Raw genomic sequence first — 14,711 nt, forward strand, 5'->3', positions numbered from 1 at the left:
CTGGGTGCATGATGAATCAATGATCATCAGAGCTGATGAGCAAAGGACTGAGTCTCTGGAATAAAGGGGAGGCTTTAACAGCCTTTTCCTTGGGAATTCCCAATAGTCAGTTTCCCATTTCATCAGGCCCATCCATCATTTCAAGGACCACTGTGATGCTGACAGACCAGGTGCCAGCTCATGCCAAGGCCCCTAATCCTCAGCTGAACACGGACAAAGGCCTGTCTGGAAACCAGCCTGGCTGAGCTGTAGGTTAGCACTCTTCACACTGGTATTAGATTGACTAGACTGTGTTCAGTGTTTAGACTGTCTGGGCTGGGAAGTGGGTGCACACATCAATCTGCCTTGTCACATCTTTATTCTGTGTTGTGTGATAATATTTAAGTGTTTGCTCTGTCACTGCCACCCCCACCGCCAGGAGAGAAGCGTTGCCAAGCGTGAAATAACCCAGTGACTTGCACAGGGGGTGGATTGGGTGACCCTGCAGATGAGTGCTCCAGAAAGAGTAGTTATTAGTCAGCCTGCGTGAGATCGAAATGTCCTTTGTCTTCTTCCTAGCCTCTTCCAGCTGGGATCCTGGACTCCTCCTAGGCTGTGTTCCTGACTCTACAGCAATGTCAATGTAGAACCATGAGTGAGTCCTTCCATCTCTGTGGTAGATGCTACTTCCATTTACAGCAGGGTAAATGCACAGAAATTCCACTGGTTTCAATGAAATTACCCCAGATTTACGCTGGTGTACATGGTGGCAGAATCTAGCTCTCTGGTCTGCCGTCTCCCCTCTCTAAAAATAGGATAAAATTTACCTAACCTTATGCCTCTTTGGGTGAAAAAGATTTACAAACAATTGGTCCTGATTTTACTTTCCTTCAACTTGGTGTAAATAAAAAGTAATCCTCTTTGGTCAATGAACTTGATTATCCAATCACTCAGCCCAGTGTAAATCAGGGGTAACTCCACTCGAGACAATGGAGGTGATTCCCCACCCTCATTTCCATATTACACCAAACTTCACAGGCTAAGGATATGGCTCAAGGATATTAAGGTGGTTAGCACAAAAGGAGAGTCATTTTACTAGTCTAATTCTGAGCCTGGTTCTTGTCTTTCCCTCCACAGAAAGCACATAATGTTTTGAGAAAGACAATGTCCAACCAAACCACTGTCACCACATTCCTTCACCTGGGATTCTCTGATGTTCTTGAGATGCAGAATCTTTACTTTATCCTGCTCCTACTGCTTTACCTGGCAGCCGTGATGGAGAATCTTCTCATCATCGTAGCTGTAGCCCTTGACCATCACCTTCATGTCCCAGTGTATTTCTTCCTTAAGAACCTGTCCATCCTAGACGTTGGCTACATCTCTGTCACCATTCCCAAATCCCTGGCTAATTCCCTCATGAACACCACTTCTATTTCCTATGCCGGCTGTGTCACCCAAGTCTTTTCCCTCTTCTTGTTTATGGGAGCAGATTTTTCCCTTCTCACCGTCATGGCGTACGACAGATGCATCTCTGTCTGCCAACTGCTGCATTATGAGAGAGTGATGAACAGGGGAGCTTGTCTCCAAATGGCAGCCTGTGCCTGGATCAGTGCTAGTCTGAATTCTGCCCTGCACACCGGGAACACATTTGTGCTAACCTTCTGTGGAGGCAACACAGTGGATCAATTCTTCTGTGACATCCCCCAGTTGCTCAAGCTCGCCTGCTCTGACACATACATCAGTGAAATTGGTGTTATTGCCTTTAATGCATGTTTTTTCTTAATCTGCTTTGTTTTTATAATTGTGTCTTACGTTCAGATCTTCACCACAGTGCTGAGAATCCCCTCTGAGCAGGGCCGGCACAAAGACTTCTCCACCTGCCTGCCTCACCTCACTGTGGTCTCCTTGTTCGTTTTCACTGGCATCTTTGCCTACCTGAAACCCACCTCCAGCTCCACATCAGCTCTGGATCTCGTGGCGGCTGTTCTGTATTCCACGGTGCCTCCAGTGCTGAATCCCATCGTGTACAGCATGAGGAACAAAGAGATCAAAGCTTTACTGCGGAGACTGACTGGGTGGAGGTTATTTCCAAGAATTAATTATCTGTGTGCCTCCTGGTCCAGGCCCCTTGTTTCCATGACAACACAGTTTATGTATAAATGGGCCAGATTCTGCTCTCAGTTTCACCGATGGAAATCCAGATTAGCTCCATTGATGTCAATGTAGTTGTTCTGTTTTAAACCTGCAGAATATCTGGCCTAATCCTGAAGTTGAACTGGTGTGCATTTTGTGGGAGAGAAGAATCCAGCTTTCATTGTGTGCCTTAGCAATGCCTATTAAACTGCTTTGACAGTTATTCCTGTTTCATGGACACTAAAAGTCAAGGATAGGAGCTTCTTTCCCTTGCGTCTATAAATCAGGATTGGCACCAAAGGATTCAGACTGGTGTAAAATGGGTATATGTGGGAGAAGAATCAGAGCTTAACATTTAGAGCTAGATCCTCCACGAATCAGTGGAATTTCTTGACTTTGAGAGAACATAACCAATTTACACCATCTGGGGATCTGGCCTATTGGCTTCAATGGAACTATATCCATTTACACCACATCAGGACTGGCTCCATTGAATCCAATGCTTTGATTCCAGTTTACACAAGCTGTGGATCTGCTATGTATATCATGAAGCTCAATCTATTTAGCTTCACAAAGAGAAGGCGAATATTTTTTCCCAAAGATATGCTGTTGTTCAAACAGGAATTATCTGGAGTTGATTCAGGGATAGATTAAGAGAATCAAAACCTAAATTTCATTTTGACATGTCAGTGCATTCCATTTCCATCCAAAAGAATAAAATGCTTATTTTAATATCCCCCTGTCTCCATCTTTAAACACCTAAATATCTTTAAAAATCAGGCCCTAGTTGCCTAGTTGTCTCTGAAATCAACAGGGGTTAGGTGCCTGGGCATATCTGAAAACCCCAGTAGATGCCTGTAACATACTGGGGCACAATCCAGACCAGTGGGGGGGCCGTGTGCTCCTTGACCCCAAAACACTTTAACTTAAACACACGGGATTAGATAAAACAATAAAACAAGTTTATTAACTACAAAGAGAGAGATTTTAAGTGAGTGCGAATAGTGAGGCATAAGAGTCAGAAATGACTGCAAGAAAAATAAACATAAAACAATTTGGAGTGCCTAGCGGAACAAGCTATGTTCTGGGAGGAAAGAGAGCTCATGATTGTCTTAGCAAAAATGAAGATCTCTTTACCCCTTTCCCTCCATTTCTTGCCATAGAACGGCCACTTGATAGGGGATGGCCCATCAGCTTTGTTGACACCTGACTGGGGATTAGCCCTGCCCTTTGTCTTTGAGAAACTGGTTTAGCAACTTCCCAAACTTATCTGGGAAACACACGTCAGTCATGATTTCATCTCATGCACATAATGTTACTGGATGCATTTTACTGTTCAGCAGGTTATGAGTTTTCAAATAACACCTTATAAGGCATGACTGTATGAAGATTATTACAGTAGTGTCTAGTGTGTGAATACAAGGGGATGTTCTGTCACAGGGAAGAGGTCAGTTAAGATGGAGAAATGATGAGCCGCTGAAGATGGCATGTGATGTGCCAGGAGCATCTACAATGGAGACCTCTCGCAAGTGTTGAGAGGGATTCAAACTAACAACTCCCTGATTTCCCGAACCACTGCCATGACCTCTTTGCTCAAGGGCCAGGCCCTTAGGGCCCTTGGCCCAGGGAAGAGGTTGGTTAAGGCGAAGAAGCAACGAGCAACAGAGGAAGGCCTGGCCTTTACAAAGCTGCAGGTAGGGGTAGCCACTGGCTGACATAGAGGAAGAAGGTCAGGGCCTTCTTCCCCGGACAGGATGTGGAACACTGTGCCCCAAAGCAGTACACTTTAAACCCCATATTCATCACTTCTGTACACTTGTAATAATTCATATGAAGCAGGACACGTCAGATGCCTAATGAAAGGACATAATCTGCTAAAATCCATGGTGCTGTCAAAATATGCCTGTTGCTAGAACAGATTAAGTGATCAGATTTTACTGTTAGAATCATTAAACCATAGAAGATCAGGGTTGGAAGGGACCTCAGGAGATCATCTAGTCCAACCCCCTGCTCAAAGAAGGACCAACCTCAACTAAACGATCCCAACCAGGGCTTTGTCAAGGCGCACCTTAAAAACCTCTGAGGATGGAGATTCCACCACCTCCCAGGTAACCCATTCCAGTGCTTCACCTCCCTTCTAGGGAAAAAGGTTTTTCCTAATATCCAAACTAGACCTCGCCCACTGCAACTTGGGATCATTGCTCTTTCTTCTGTCACTGCTACCACTGAGAACAGCCTTGCTCCATCCTCCCTGGAACCCCCTTCAAGTAGTTGAAGGCTGCTATCTAATCCCTCCCTCCCCCGCTACTCTTCTGCAGACTTAAAAAGACCAGTTCCTTTAGCCTCTCCTCATAGGTCATGTGCACCAGCCCCCTAATTAATTTTCTTGCCCTCCACTTAATTCTCCCCAATTTGTACATTTACTTCCTGTAGTGGGGGGCCCAAAACTGGACACAATACTTCAGATGTGGCCTCACAAGTGCCGAATAAAGGGGAATAATCACTTCCCAGTGATTTTCTAAGTGTTGGCAAGTTTGGAATTGCAAAGCTGATATTCCTTTTTGAATCTAGCCCTGAGCACGTATCTTATTTCCCTGACCAAGATGTCAAACTGTTTCCTCACAAGGGGAACTGAAATCACTTTGATCTACGGAATAAGAGGAGGTGTTTCAGTCAATAATAAGTAGGTGTGGAAGGATTAGATTTTTATCGGTAAATGGAGGTAAACATCAATGTCACTGTACCCACAAACCAATGGAAGAATATTTCCATTGATAATAACAGGAATTTACAGCTAAGAAATTAATACAAATGTTACATGAGAAGTTATTAGAGTTTGATTTAAGGATCTTTACTTTGTATATTTTGCTATATGATCTTGGCAATTGGTGTTTTAACAGCTATCAAACTTGAACATTTTGAATATCAAAGTCTACTGTCATTAAATAATTATTATATATCTGCCCCCATTGTCTGACTGCCCACTTTCCCATCACTATGGAAACTTAAATCAATTTTAAAAAATGCTCAAAAATAAACATTGATATTATCCATCAAATTATGTATCAAAATAAAAATTGAATTCTGCCAAACTTAATAACAAGTGGGAGCGGTTCTTAATGATTTTATAAATAAAATAAAATAATGGAATGTTTTGACTCCTATTTTATGTTGAATTATGGCATGAAATAAAGTAAAGTAAAATAATACAATCAATAAGAACATTAAAAACCATAAAATAAAAATAAATTTCAACATGAGTGTTTCATTTCAAAATACAGTTTTGAAGATTTCTGGAAAACAGTTCTCCAAAATTATTATTTTATATGTTTCATTTTGCAGGGGATTTCAAAGACATCTAACTTTTATTTCTAATTCAAAATAAAAACAAATGTTGAAATTTCTCATGAAATGGAAATTCAGAGAATCCACCCAGTTTAGAAATAAGCTCAGGTTTTCAGAGACACCTGAGAGGTCTGGATGGTCAACTTGCCTTAGCATTGAATGGAAATTGGTTATCACGATTTCCTTGGCAGTTTGGAAAATGCCTTCCCTAGCCATCATTTCAGAGAGGCGCAAATATGCACAATAGCCTTCCCCTCCTGTTCTTCTTTGCACACCTTACCTAAGGCCATAGTATAATCACAATCTCTGTGCCAGTCCCTTTTGCGATATTCTATACAGTAGCCTTAACAACCCTGGTTTGAATCCTAGACATGATGTTGATCTTTCAGTTTGTGTCTCATCCATCCACCCACCTTTCAGTTATAGCCACTTTCCCTGCTCCAATCTAACTTCTGTAGTGAAATCCAAGACAGTGGTACCCACCTGCAAATCCTTGGATAGTTGAAGGCAAGTCTCAGACTGGGCTTTCTCTATCCAACCCACTCAGCCCATGTGAGACCCCTACTGAGCCATGTCCTTGGCTGATGTAAAGCAACGTAGTTGAGTTGAAGTCAATGGAGCTACGTTGATTTACAAGAGTCGAGGAGCCAGTTCATTTACATCATCAACATTCGTCCTTGTTATTATTACCATAGCTCCCATTAATTATAGAGCATGCACTTTGAGGAGGGGTTTGGACTAGATATCTTCTGAGGTCCCTTCCATCCCTCATCTTCTATGATTCTACAATAACCTGAACTCCATCCTCTCAGCCTTCCCTTCTTCACACACCCTTTCACTGGCTGAGCTGGGCCTTTATGAGGGAATGGGTCCAACACATCTGAGACTTATTAACAGCCTCTCAGTTGGGTCTGACATAGGGCAGCTGCTCCTTCTAAAGAGCCAGAGAAGAACAGGAAATAGGAGAGGAAACTGTGGCAGGACCCGCAGAGCTCAAGAGGCTCCTACAGGAGATGGACCTTTAACCGAGGGGAGAGCAGAAGCAGATCCTGGGAAGGGATGAAAAGCTGTTCCCAACTTGGAAACTTGAAGATAGATAGACAGAGAGAGACGTTAGGGAGGAGGGGCTATGTCCAGCTTGAGACTGCACTGGAAGAGTCTTCTGTGTTTATTTTGAATTCTATGTTAATAAGCCAGGCTCCAAGAAGGGACACGTGAGCCTTAGTGGTATTAGTGTGGACCCCAAAGGAGGGAAATGGAGACCAAGCACTGCAGAGCCATCCCAAGTCACCAACGAGGGGGCATTCTGTAGGTGGCCACACCATTTACACAATCCTTCAGCATACTGCCCTTTCCTACCTTACCCACATCGTTTGTGGATATTGATGTACTTGAGTTTTGTGCTGGGGGCACAGGTAGTTTGATCAAGAGGGGAGATGGAAGGCTGGTGTTCCCAGAGAGGCAGAGTTATGGCTGCAAGAGGAAATCTGTTTTTATTTTTTCCCTTCATTTATTTAAAGGCCTCTTAGTAATTTTTTACATGAAAGATTCTTCCATGGAAAAAGGTAAGTCCATCCAAATGGACGTTTCCTGCTGAAGCTGGATAGCAGGCAAGCCAAACAGCATGGGCAGCTGAGGACAGGGGGAGAAGTCAAGCTGGGAGCCGGATGCTTGTGCTGTCCATCTGCTGGCCAGCCTGCCTGGTTTCCATTGAAAGCTTTAGTGGAATCAATGAGTTCCCCTGGAAAGATTCTTTTCCCTCCAATCAGCATCTTCCAATGGAAAACTGTTGCACAGGATACATTTTGGACTGATTCTAATAATTATATTTTAATGTATTTATCCTTCTGAGATGGGTGATGTGTGAAGTGTTACTAAGGTCACTCAAGAGAAGACATGAGAATCCAACTCAGAGGTCTCCTGCCTGTCTGCTCAAGCCATTATGTGCGTAAGACTTTGGGTCAAGCTACTGTGCCTAGTGCCTTACCAGTCATGATCAATGGGAGATTTAGGTAAACCAGGAAACAGGGTTAGGTCCCCATGACTTTACTGCTTGTAGTGATGAGCTATTTATTGCTTCTGAATTAGCAGAGCACCCACCCATGTTGAGCCAACAGCTAACTGATTAGGATGCCCGGGAACTTTCCATATAGGTGTGGTGTTCCATTTCTCAGTCTTATCCAAAGCAAGATTGAGAGGTGTATTGGTGACAGTGTCTAAGTGCCTTCATGCGGAGAAGTTACACCTATGAGAGGGGACAAAGCCTGAAGGGAGGAGTTAAAAGTCCAATACAGTAGATGCTGAGGAGGAGAAGGAAAGGACCTCTTGCGCTACCACATTGAAGGAAGGCCTGGCTGGGGCCAGAGACAACCTAGAGATTGTGTGGAGGGAAGTTGTTCTGGGGCCAGTGGCTCTTCTAAGCCTGTTAGATGCCAGAGCCCTTTCTAGGGCAGAGAGGCCTGGCATGGGACCCATACATTTGCTTTGTTCATTATAACTTATCTTCTTTCCTTCAGGGCTCTGTGGAGGAGGGATCCTGAGAAGGGCTGTGAGGAAGGTCTAGGCACAGGCAAAGGTGGGAATTAGCTCATGGAGGAAGCAGTGGGTCTTTACAGACAGACCGGAGCTGCTTAAGACAGGGTACCTGGGCTGCAACCCAGAGGATAGTGCAAGCCTGCGTTCCATTATCAGAAAGGTGACCTGGCTGGAGGCCTGATTCACAAGTAGTAGCCCACCACATGCCAGAGTGACAGCTGGCAGGGGGGTGCCAGAGAAAAAGACCCTGCTACGCCATTCCTTGCACCCCAACTACAGAGTCGCTCCTCTAGAGAAGTCGATGAACCATTGGAACAAGCTCCCATGGGCAGCAGTGGATTTTCCATCTCCTGATGTCTTCGAATCCAGCCTGTCCGCCTGTCTGGAAGATAGGCTTTAGCCAAACACAAGTTATGAGGCTCAGTTAAGGGGTAGCTGGGTGAGATGTAATGCCCTGTTAGATACAGTATGTTCAAGTAGAGGATTCAATGTCCCTTCTTGCCTTGAGGTCCGTGCATCTATGAACCTTCTTCTAAACAGTTGGTACTAGTCATTTTAGAGACAGGAGAACAGACAAGGGGGTTGACTGGACTCCTCTGGAGTGAAAACTCCTTAGCAGTTAGCAAAGAAAACATCTCCTTTGAGGTTAGGCATTTCTCTATCTCTACAACTTTCTCACTGAGTTTAGAAGTTTCCCTATTAAACTCGTTACTAAGTTCCAATAATAAATGTAATATTTACTCCGCGTTCATGGTGGTTGCAAATTCCCTTTAGTAGAAGTCTCCAGGGAGATGTTTCTCTCTCGTGTAATGAATGAGAGATGGCATTCACTCTTTGGTATCAGGTAAAAGCCAGCTGTGTGAGGCAGGAAAATAGAGCTCTCGGTCCTTTTCAGCACTCTCTGGTCTCAATACACAGGTCCAGGAAGAGGATGGTCTCTGAAAGGCTGCATGAAGAAGTCACATCAGGGATTCCAGCTTTTATTATTCCTATTTTGGAAGAAGCACAACTTTTCTCATCAGATAAACAGAAGGTAAAGGAGAATATATATTCTTATACCTGATCCCTCCTGTCCAGTACATAGTTTTCCAGTACACAGTAGGACCTGCTAGGGCTTTTTTGACATTTTTCCATCAAAACTCTTCATGATGGGAAATTGTATTTTCAACAAAACAAAAATGGTCATAGAAAGTGTCTGCTTTTCTTCAATTTTATTTTAAAAAGTTTCACTGAATATTCAAAAACCAAAATACCAGCACATTTTCAGTTTTTTCTCTGAAAAAAAAGAAATCAGAATTTGGCTTTTTACATTTGGGAGTTTATAGCTGCTTTTGCTCTTGGGATTTTTGTTTTTATAATTAAAAGTCAAACATATCCATGGTGGAAATATAAGACCCTGAGTAGCTCTCTAGAACCTACAGTCATGAATGACGTGTAACAGAGACACTGTCTTTCTGTAAGACACATCTGAGCAGACAGGTTCAGATGTATGTAGAACACCCTGGGTTCCAGTTCTAGCCAGAGCGGAGCTGAGCTGGCAAGCCTGTGTGAAGATTTATGAGATTTTGAGCCTCCTCGCTCACTCACTGAATGAAAAGCATCGTTCAGGACTGATGGTAGTGAAATTCCAGAGGCAGTGAGACTGCAGAGGCAGGAAAAGAGGGTAGAAATGTGGACAGAAACTGACAAAATAAACTTATTCTTAGGCTAATGTAATTAATGCCTCTCGGAAAAGAATTTAACACATATCCAGTGGGAGAAAAAATGTTTGGAATAGGAAATTTTAAATCAGGTATCTAGCTAGCTGACTGTCTGCCCATATGTTGCAATCTAGCTTTCCCTCCACAATCTATCTTGCTTGCTTGTGTTCATTATTTCTGCCTATCTGACAGTCTGTCTCTGTCTTCCCTTCCCTTCACAATATCTATCTATCTATCTTAATATGCCATCTGAGTGCTATCTCAGTTATAGAAGATAAAAGCAACCCTACAGCACATGAGGTGACAGTTTGATATGACTGCAAAAATGTGATTTCTAGCAGATTTCTAGCAGGAGAAATAGGCAAGTATTAAAACTAATATTGTATTGTCTCTAGTAAGTTACATGGCTAGAATTTGGAAACCTGCTAAAACTTCTTAAATAAAGACATTGTTTAAAAAAACTACAACTAATTTTATACTGGTTAACTGAAAACTTCAGTTATGAGCGGAACAAGGAAATGGAATAATAAATCATAGTAATGAAGGGCTGGAAAGGACCTTGAGAGGTCATCTTTCCAGTGGTTCTCAACCAGGGGTACACGTACCCCTGGGGGTACACAAAGGTCATCCAGGGGGTACATCAATTCATCCAGATATTTATCTAATTTTACAACTAGGCTACATAAGAAGCACTAGCGAAGTAAGTACAAACTACAATTTCATACAGACAATGCCTTTTTTGTATGGCTCTATATACTAGACACTGAAATGTAAGTACAATATTTATATTCCAATTGATTTATTTTAGAAGTATATGGTGAAAATGAGAAAGTGAGCAATTTCTCAGTAATACTGTCTGTCACACTTTTATATTTTTATGTCTGATTTTGTAAGCAAGTAGTTTTTAAGTGAGGTGAAACTTGTGGTATGCAAGACAAATCAGACTCCTGAAAGGGGTACAGTTGTCTGGAAAAATTGAGAGCCACTGATCTATTCCATCCTGCCATGCTGACTCTCTAGACCATCGCTGACACGTGTTTTATTTAAGATCTCTTAAAAACATTCAGTTAAGGGGAATTACACAACCTGCCTTAGTAACCTCTCCCTGTGCTTAGCTGGAATTCGTTAGAGTTAGAAAGTTTTACTTACTATACATAAATCTCTTTTGTTGCAGATTAAGACGATTCCTTCTTTTCAACCCTCAGTGGACATGGAGAATAATTGATCACTATCCTTTTATAACAACCTTTTACATGTTTGAAGACTGTAATCAGGTCCTCCATCAATTTTCTCATCTCTAGATTAAACATGCCCAATTCTTTCCGTCTTTCCTCACAGGGCAGGTTTTCTAAACCTTTTATCCCCTTTGCTGTTCTCTGTTGAACTCTCTCTTCAATTTGTCCATATATTTCTTATCGTTTGATTCCCAAAACTGGATGCAATCCTGTAGCTGAGGCCTCACCGGTGCTGAGTTGAGCAGAAGAATTACCTCCTGTATCTGACATACAGCACAATGCCTGAGGTGCCATGTACCCAGTCAAAATGGGGATGGTTGAAATCCCCTGGTTTTATTGGGTTTTCTGTTTTTTTTAGCCTCTCTAATCTCCCTGAGCCTTTCACAATCACCATCACAATCCTGGTCAGCTGGTCGGTAGTATATTCCTTCTCCTATATTTTTATTATTCAGGCATGGAATCTTGCATGAACTCTATCTCCAAAGAGAGTCTATGGTACAGTTTGATTCATTTAAGATTTTTACCCCATTTGACTCTTTCACATATGGTGCTACGTCCTCATCCGTGCCACCTGCTTGGTCATTCCTATATATTTTGTGCCCTCTTATTATGTGTGCCATTGATTATCATTGCCCCACCAAATTTCTGTGACACCTATTATATTGCCTACAAAACCAGAACTAAACAACAAAAATAAGGTGAGACCAGGAAACAAAATGAATCTGTTTTATATCATATTTCACAGGTTGTTATTGTTGTTGCTTTTTTTAAAAGAAATATTTTTCTCAATAGAACCCATGGCAGACCCAGAACGGGGAAATCGAACGTCCATCATGGGATTCATCCTCCTGGGCTTTGGGAATTTCCATGAACTGCAAATTCTTCTCTTCCCACTGTTTCTAGTGATCTACGTTGTGACCATGGCTGGGAACACGGCCATCGTGATGCTAGTTGTGGCTGATCAGCACCTTCACACTCCCATGTACTTCTTCCTGGGGAACCTGTCCTGCTTGGAGGCCTGCTACACCTCCACCATCCTGCCCCGGATGCTGGCCAGTCTGCTGAGTGGGGACAAGACCATTTCCTTTGCTGGTTGCCTCATACAGTTTTATATATTTTGTTCTCTGTTATCTACAGAGTGTTGTCTCTTATCAGCGATGTCTTATGATCGGTATTTAGCGATATGCAAACCACTGCATTACGCAGCCCGTATGAATAGTGGCTTTTCCCTCCAGCTAGCAGTTGGATCTTGGCTCAGTGGCTTTGCAGTCGGCACCATCATAACATGTTGGGTATCACAACTGATTTTCTGTGGGCCCAATGAAATTGACCATTTCTTTTGTGATTACACCCCGTTGATAAAACTGTCCTGCAGTGATACCAGCCAGATGGTTCTTGTGGTCTTCCTCATCGCCTGCATATTTATTCTTCCCCCTTTTCTGTTAACCCTCACATCTTACATGTGTATCATCAGCGCCATCCTGAGAATCTCTTCCAGCACTGGGAGGCAAAAGGCCTTTTCTACCTGCTCCTCTCACCTCATCGTGGTGACAGTTTTTTATGGGACCCTGATCATTGTCTACATGCTCCCGGACACAGCTGTGCTGCGTGACCTGAATAAAGTGCTCTCCGTCTTCTACACTGTGCTGACGCCCATGGTGAATCCCCTCATCTATGGCCTGAGAAACAAAGAGGTCAAGGAGGCCCTGAGAAAAGCTCTAAGTAAGACTGTGACTTCCATGAGCATTTGCAAACGATTTTGTGGGCATTTACTGTAAGTTGCAATAAAATGTGTAGAATGGGAGCTCGTCATGTGGTGCAATGAGGGAAACCACAGTGTGTGTGGGCAGTCCTGAAATAGTACAGCTGTTGTAGTACCTACAGTGAGACCGGTGCTTGTACCGTGGCCCTTACCCCTGCTCTACCCCTCCCCTAGAGGCCCGGCACAAACTCCAGCTTGGCCGCGTCCCTCGAGACACCCCCACCCACCGCTTCTGCCTCTTGCGGTGCCAGGGACTGTGGCCCTTCAAGTGGTGCCCAGGCAGGGGATCAGGGTGCTGGGGGCAGCGTTAGGGACAGCAGGGCTTGTGCCCCCCCCCCCCCAGCTGAGTAGACGCAGGGCTGGGGAGTTTCCTGTGTTTTTATTGAATCCAGTCCTTTTGCTCTCTAGCAGTTTTGTGAATTGAAGTATCATTAAACAGTTACCACCCGTACTCGCTGGGGACACAAGATGAAGGAGAGCTTTCCCAATCCTCTTTTTCTGTTCTTCAAACAACCACCCAACCTCACCAAGCTCATCATCAGACGCAAGCTGGCCACAGACCGGCACCCACCAACTTAAAGTGACAGCAGCCTCTCCCCTAAGAACAGATGCAAAACCTGCAGACCTATCTCCACTGCTATGATGGTCAGTAGCCCCACAACACACCTGTCAGGATCCCTGAGTCCTACACGTCTCTATCACAACATGTGCTGTACCTCATCTGGTAGCAAGTCTCAGAGCAAGTCTAACAGGTCATGAAATGGCCAGGAGAGAAGGAAGCTTCTCGTAAGCTGTAGTCTACTGCTTAGGGCATTCGGAGTGTGGGAGAGTGCAGTTCAATTTCCTCCTTTTCCTGAGAAGAAGGGATTTGAACATGTTTTTTCTACCTTTTAACCACATGATCTAACCACGGGGCTGAAGGTAGGATTGAAGGATCATATTTTTATTGATAAAAGAGACAATAAACCTGAATTTAATTGCACACACACAAAACGACAAAAATATTTCCGTGTCTGAGAATAGAGATGTACACAGAGGGAAAGTAAGAAAAATGCTGCTTGAGAATGTATTAGTGTTTGATGTAAGGATATTTACCTTGTGTATTTGAACAATGTGATGTTGTCAATTTGTGTTTTAAGGGTTATAAAGCTTTAACCGTTTTGAAACTAACAGCTACTCTTGTTAAACAATTATTGTCTGACCCACTCTGTTGTCTCACCCCACATCATTTCCCACAGCTGTGAACATGTAAATCGATAAAAATGAGAAAAATACTAACACATACAACTAATAACTTTGCACAACTGTGAACGTTTCAATGACAAAAATCTGGGAAGAGGCTGACAAGTCAGGACTGATATTATGAGTCAAAACGTTTAAAAACTAAAAATTGAATTCAGCCAAGTCTCACCGAAAGATCTCCTAGTACGGCACACTTCCATCTCGGCCATTGAAGCTGTTCCACTCTGTGTGAACAGTGGCCAGGTCCATCACTTCTGAGGTGGCAGAGACCTGTCCAAATCCATTCTCCTCATTTCAACTGTAGGAGGAAATTTAACCAGGGTCTCCCACAGCCCAGCTGGGTGCCCAAACCACTGGCCTAAATTTTATAGGGGAAGAAGGTGCCATCTCTTCCATTTCCCCACCATTCCCTCTGGCCATTTTGTGTAGTGCAGACTTCAGGCAGAGCTTGGGCCTCATCGGTGCACAGGGTGTGACCCTTTAAAACTTCTCCAGAGCACAGCTGACTCCCCTCCAGCTGCAGGCCAGGCTTTGGCTGCAACCTTCAGCTTTCAGCATGCACTGAATGGCAGCTTTCTTTCCCAGGCTCAGAGGGGAGGGGGGCTGGCATGTGTGTGAAAACAACTTCCGCCTCCAATTGGGTGTGGGGGGGGAGGGGTGGAACAGCGCCCTTGGCTTAAAGGAACCGCCCAGACCCCAGCCTGTTTCTGCTCTGCCCAGTATCTGCTTCTTTCCTTCCTCCCCCCCCGACCCCTTAGCTGCTGCCTGATTGCTGGCAGT

The 14,711-nt window shown here is 43.7% G+C and overlaps 2 protein-coding genes across 2 annotated transcripts; both read left to right on the forward strand.

Moving 5' to 3' along the window:
- Window positions 1–1,143: 1,143 nt before the first annotated feature.
- Window positions 1,144–2,205, forward strand: LOC137161027 (olfactory receptor 14A16-like). Its single transcript, XM_067560031.1, has one exon. It carries the CDS (start codon window positions 1,144–1,146, stop codon window positions 2,203–2,205), a length of 1,062 nt encoding a protein of 353 aa, XP_067416132.1.
- Window positions 2,206–11,724: 9,519 nt separating this feature from the next.
- On the forward strand, window positions 11,725–12,705 carry LOC137161028 (olfactory receptor 6F1-like). The gene has a single exon (XM_067560032.1). The coding sequence runs from the start codon at window positions 11,725–11,727 to the stop codon at window positions 12,703–12,705; it is 981 nt and encodes a 326-aa protein (XP_067416133.1).
- The last annotated feature ends 2,006 nt before the right edge of the window (window positions 12,706–14,711 follow it).

This window comes from Emydura macquarii, unplaced genomic scaffold (assembly GCF_026122565.2).
Source record: "Emydura macquarii macquarii isolate MOO-44397 ecotype Brisbane River unplaced genomic scaffold, CSIRO-AGI_Emac_v2 contig_2239, whole genome shotgun sequence".
NCBI lineage: Eukaryota > Metazoa > Chordata > Testudines > Chelidae > Emydura > Emydura macquarii.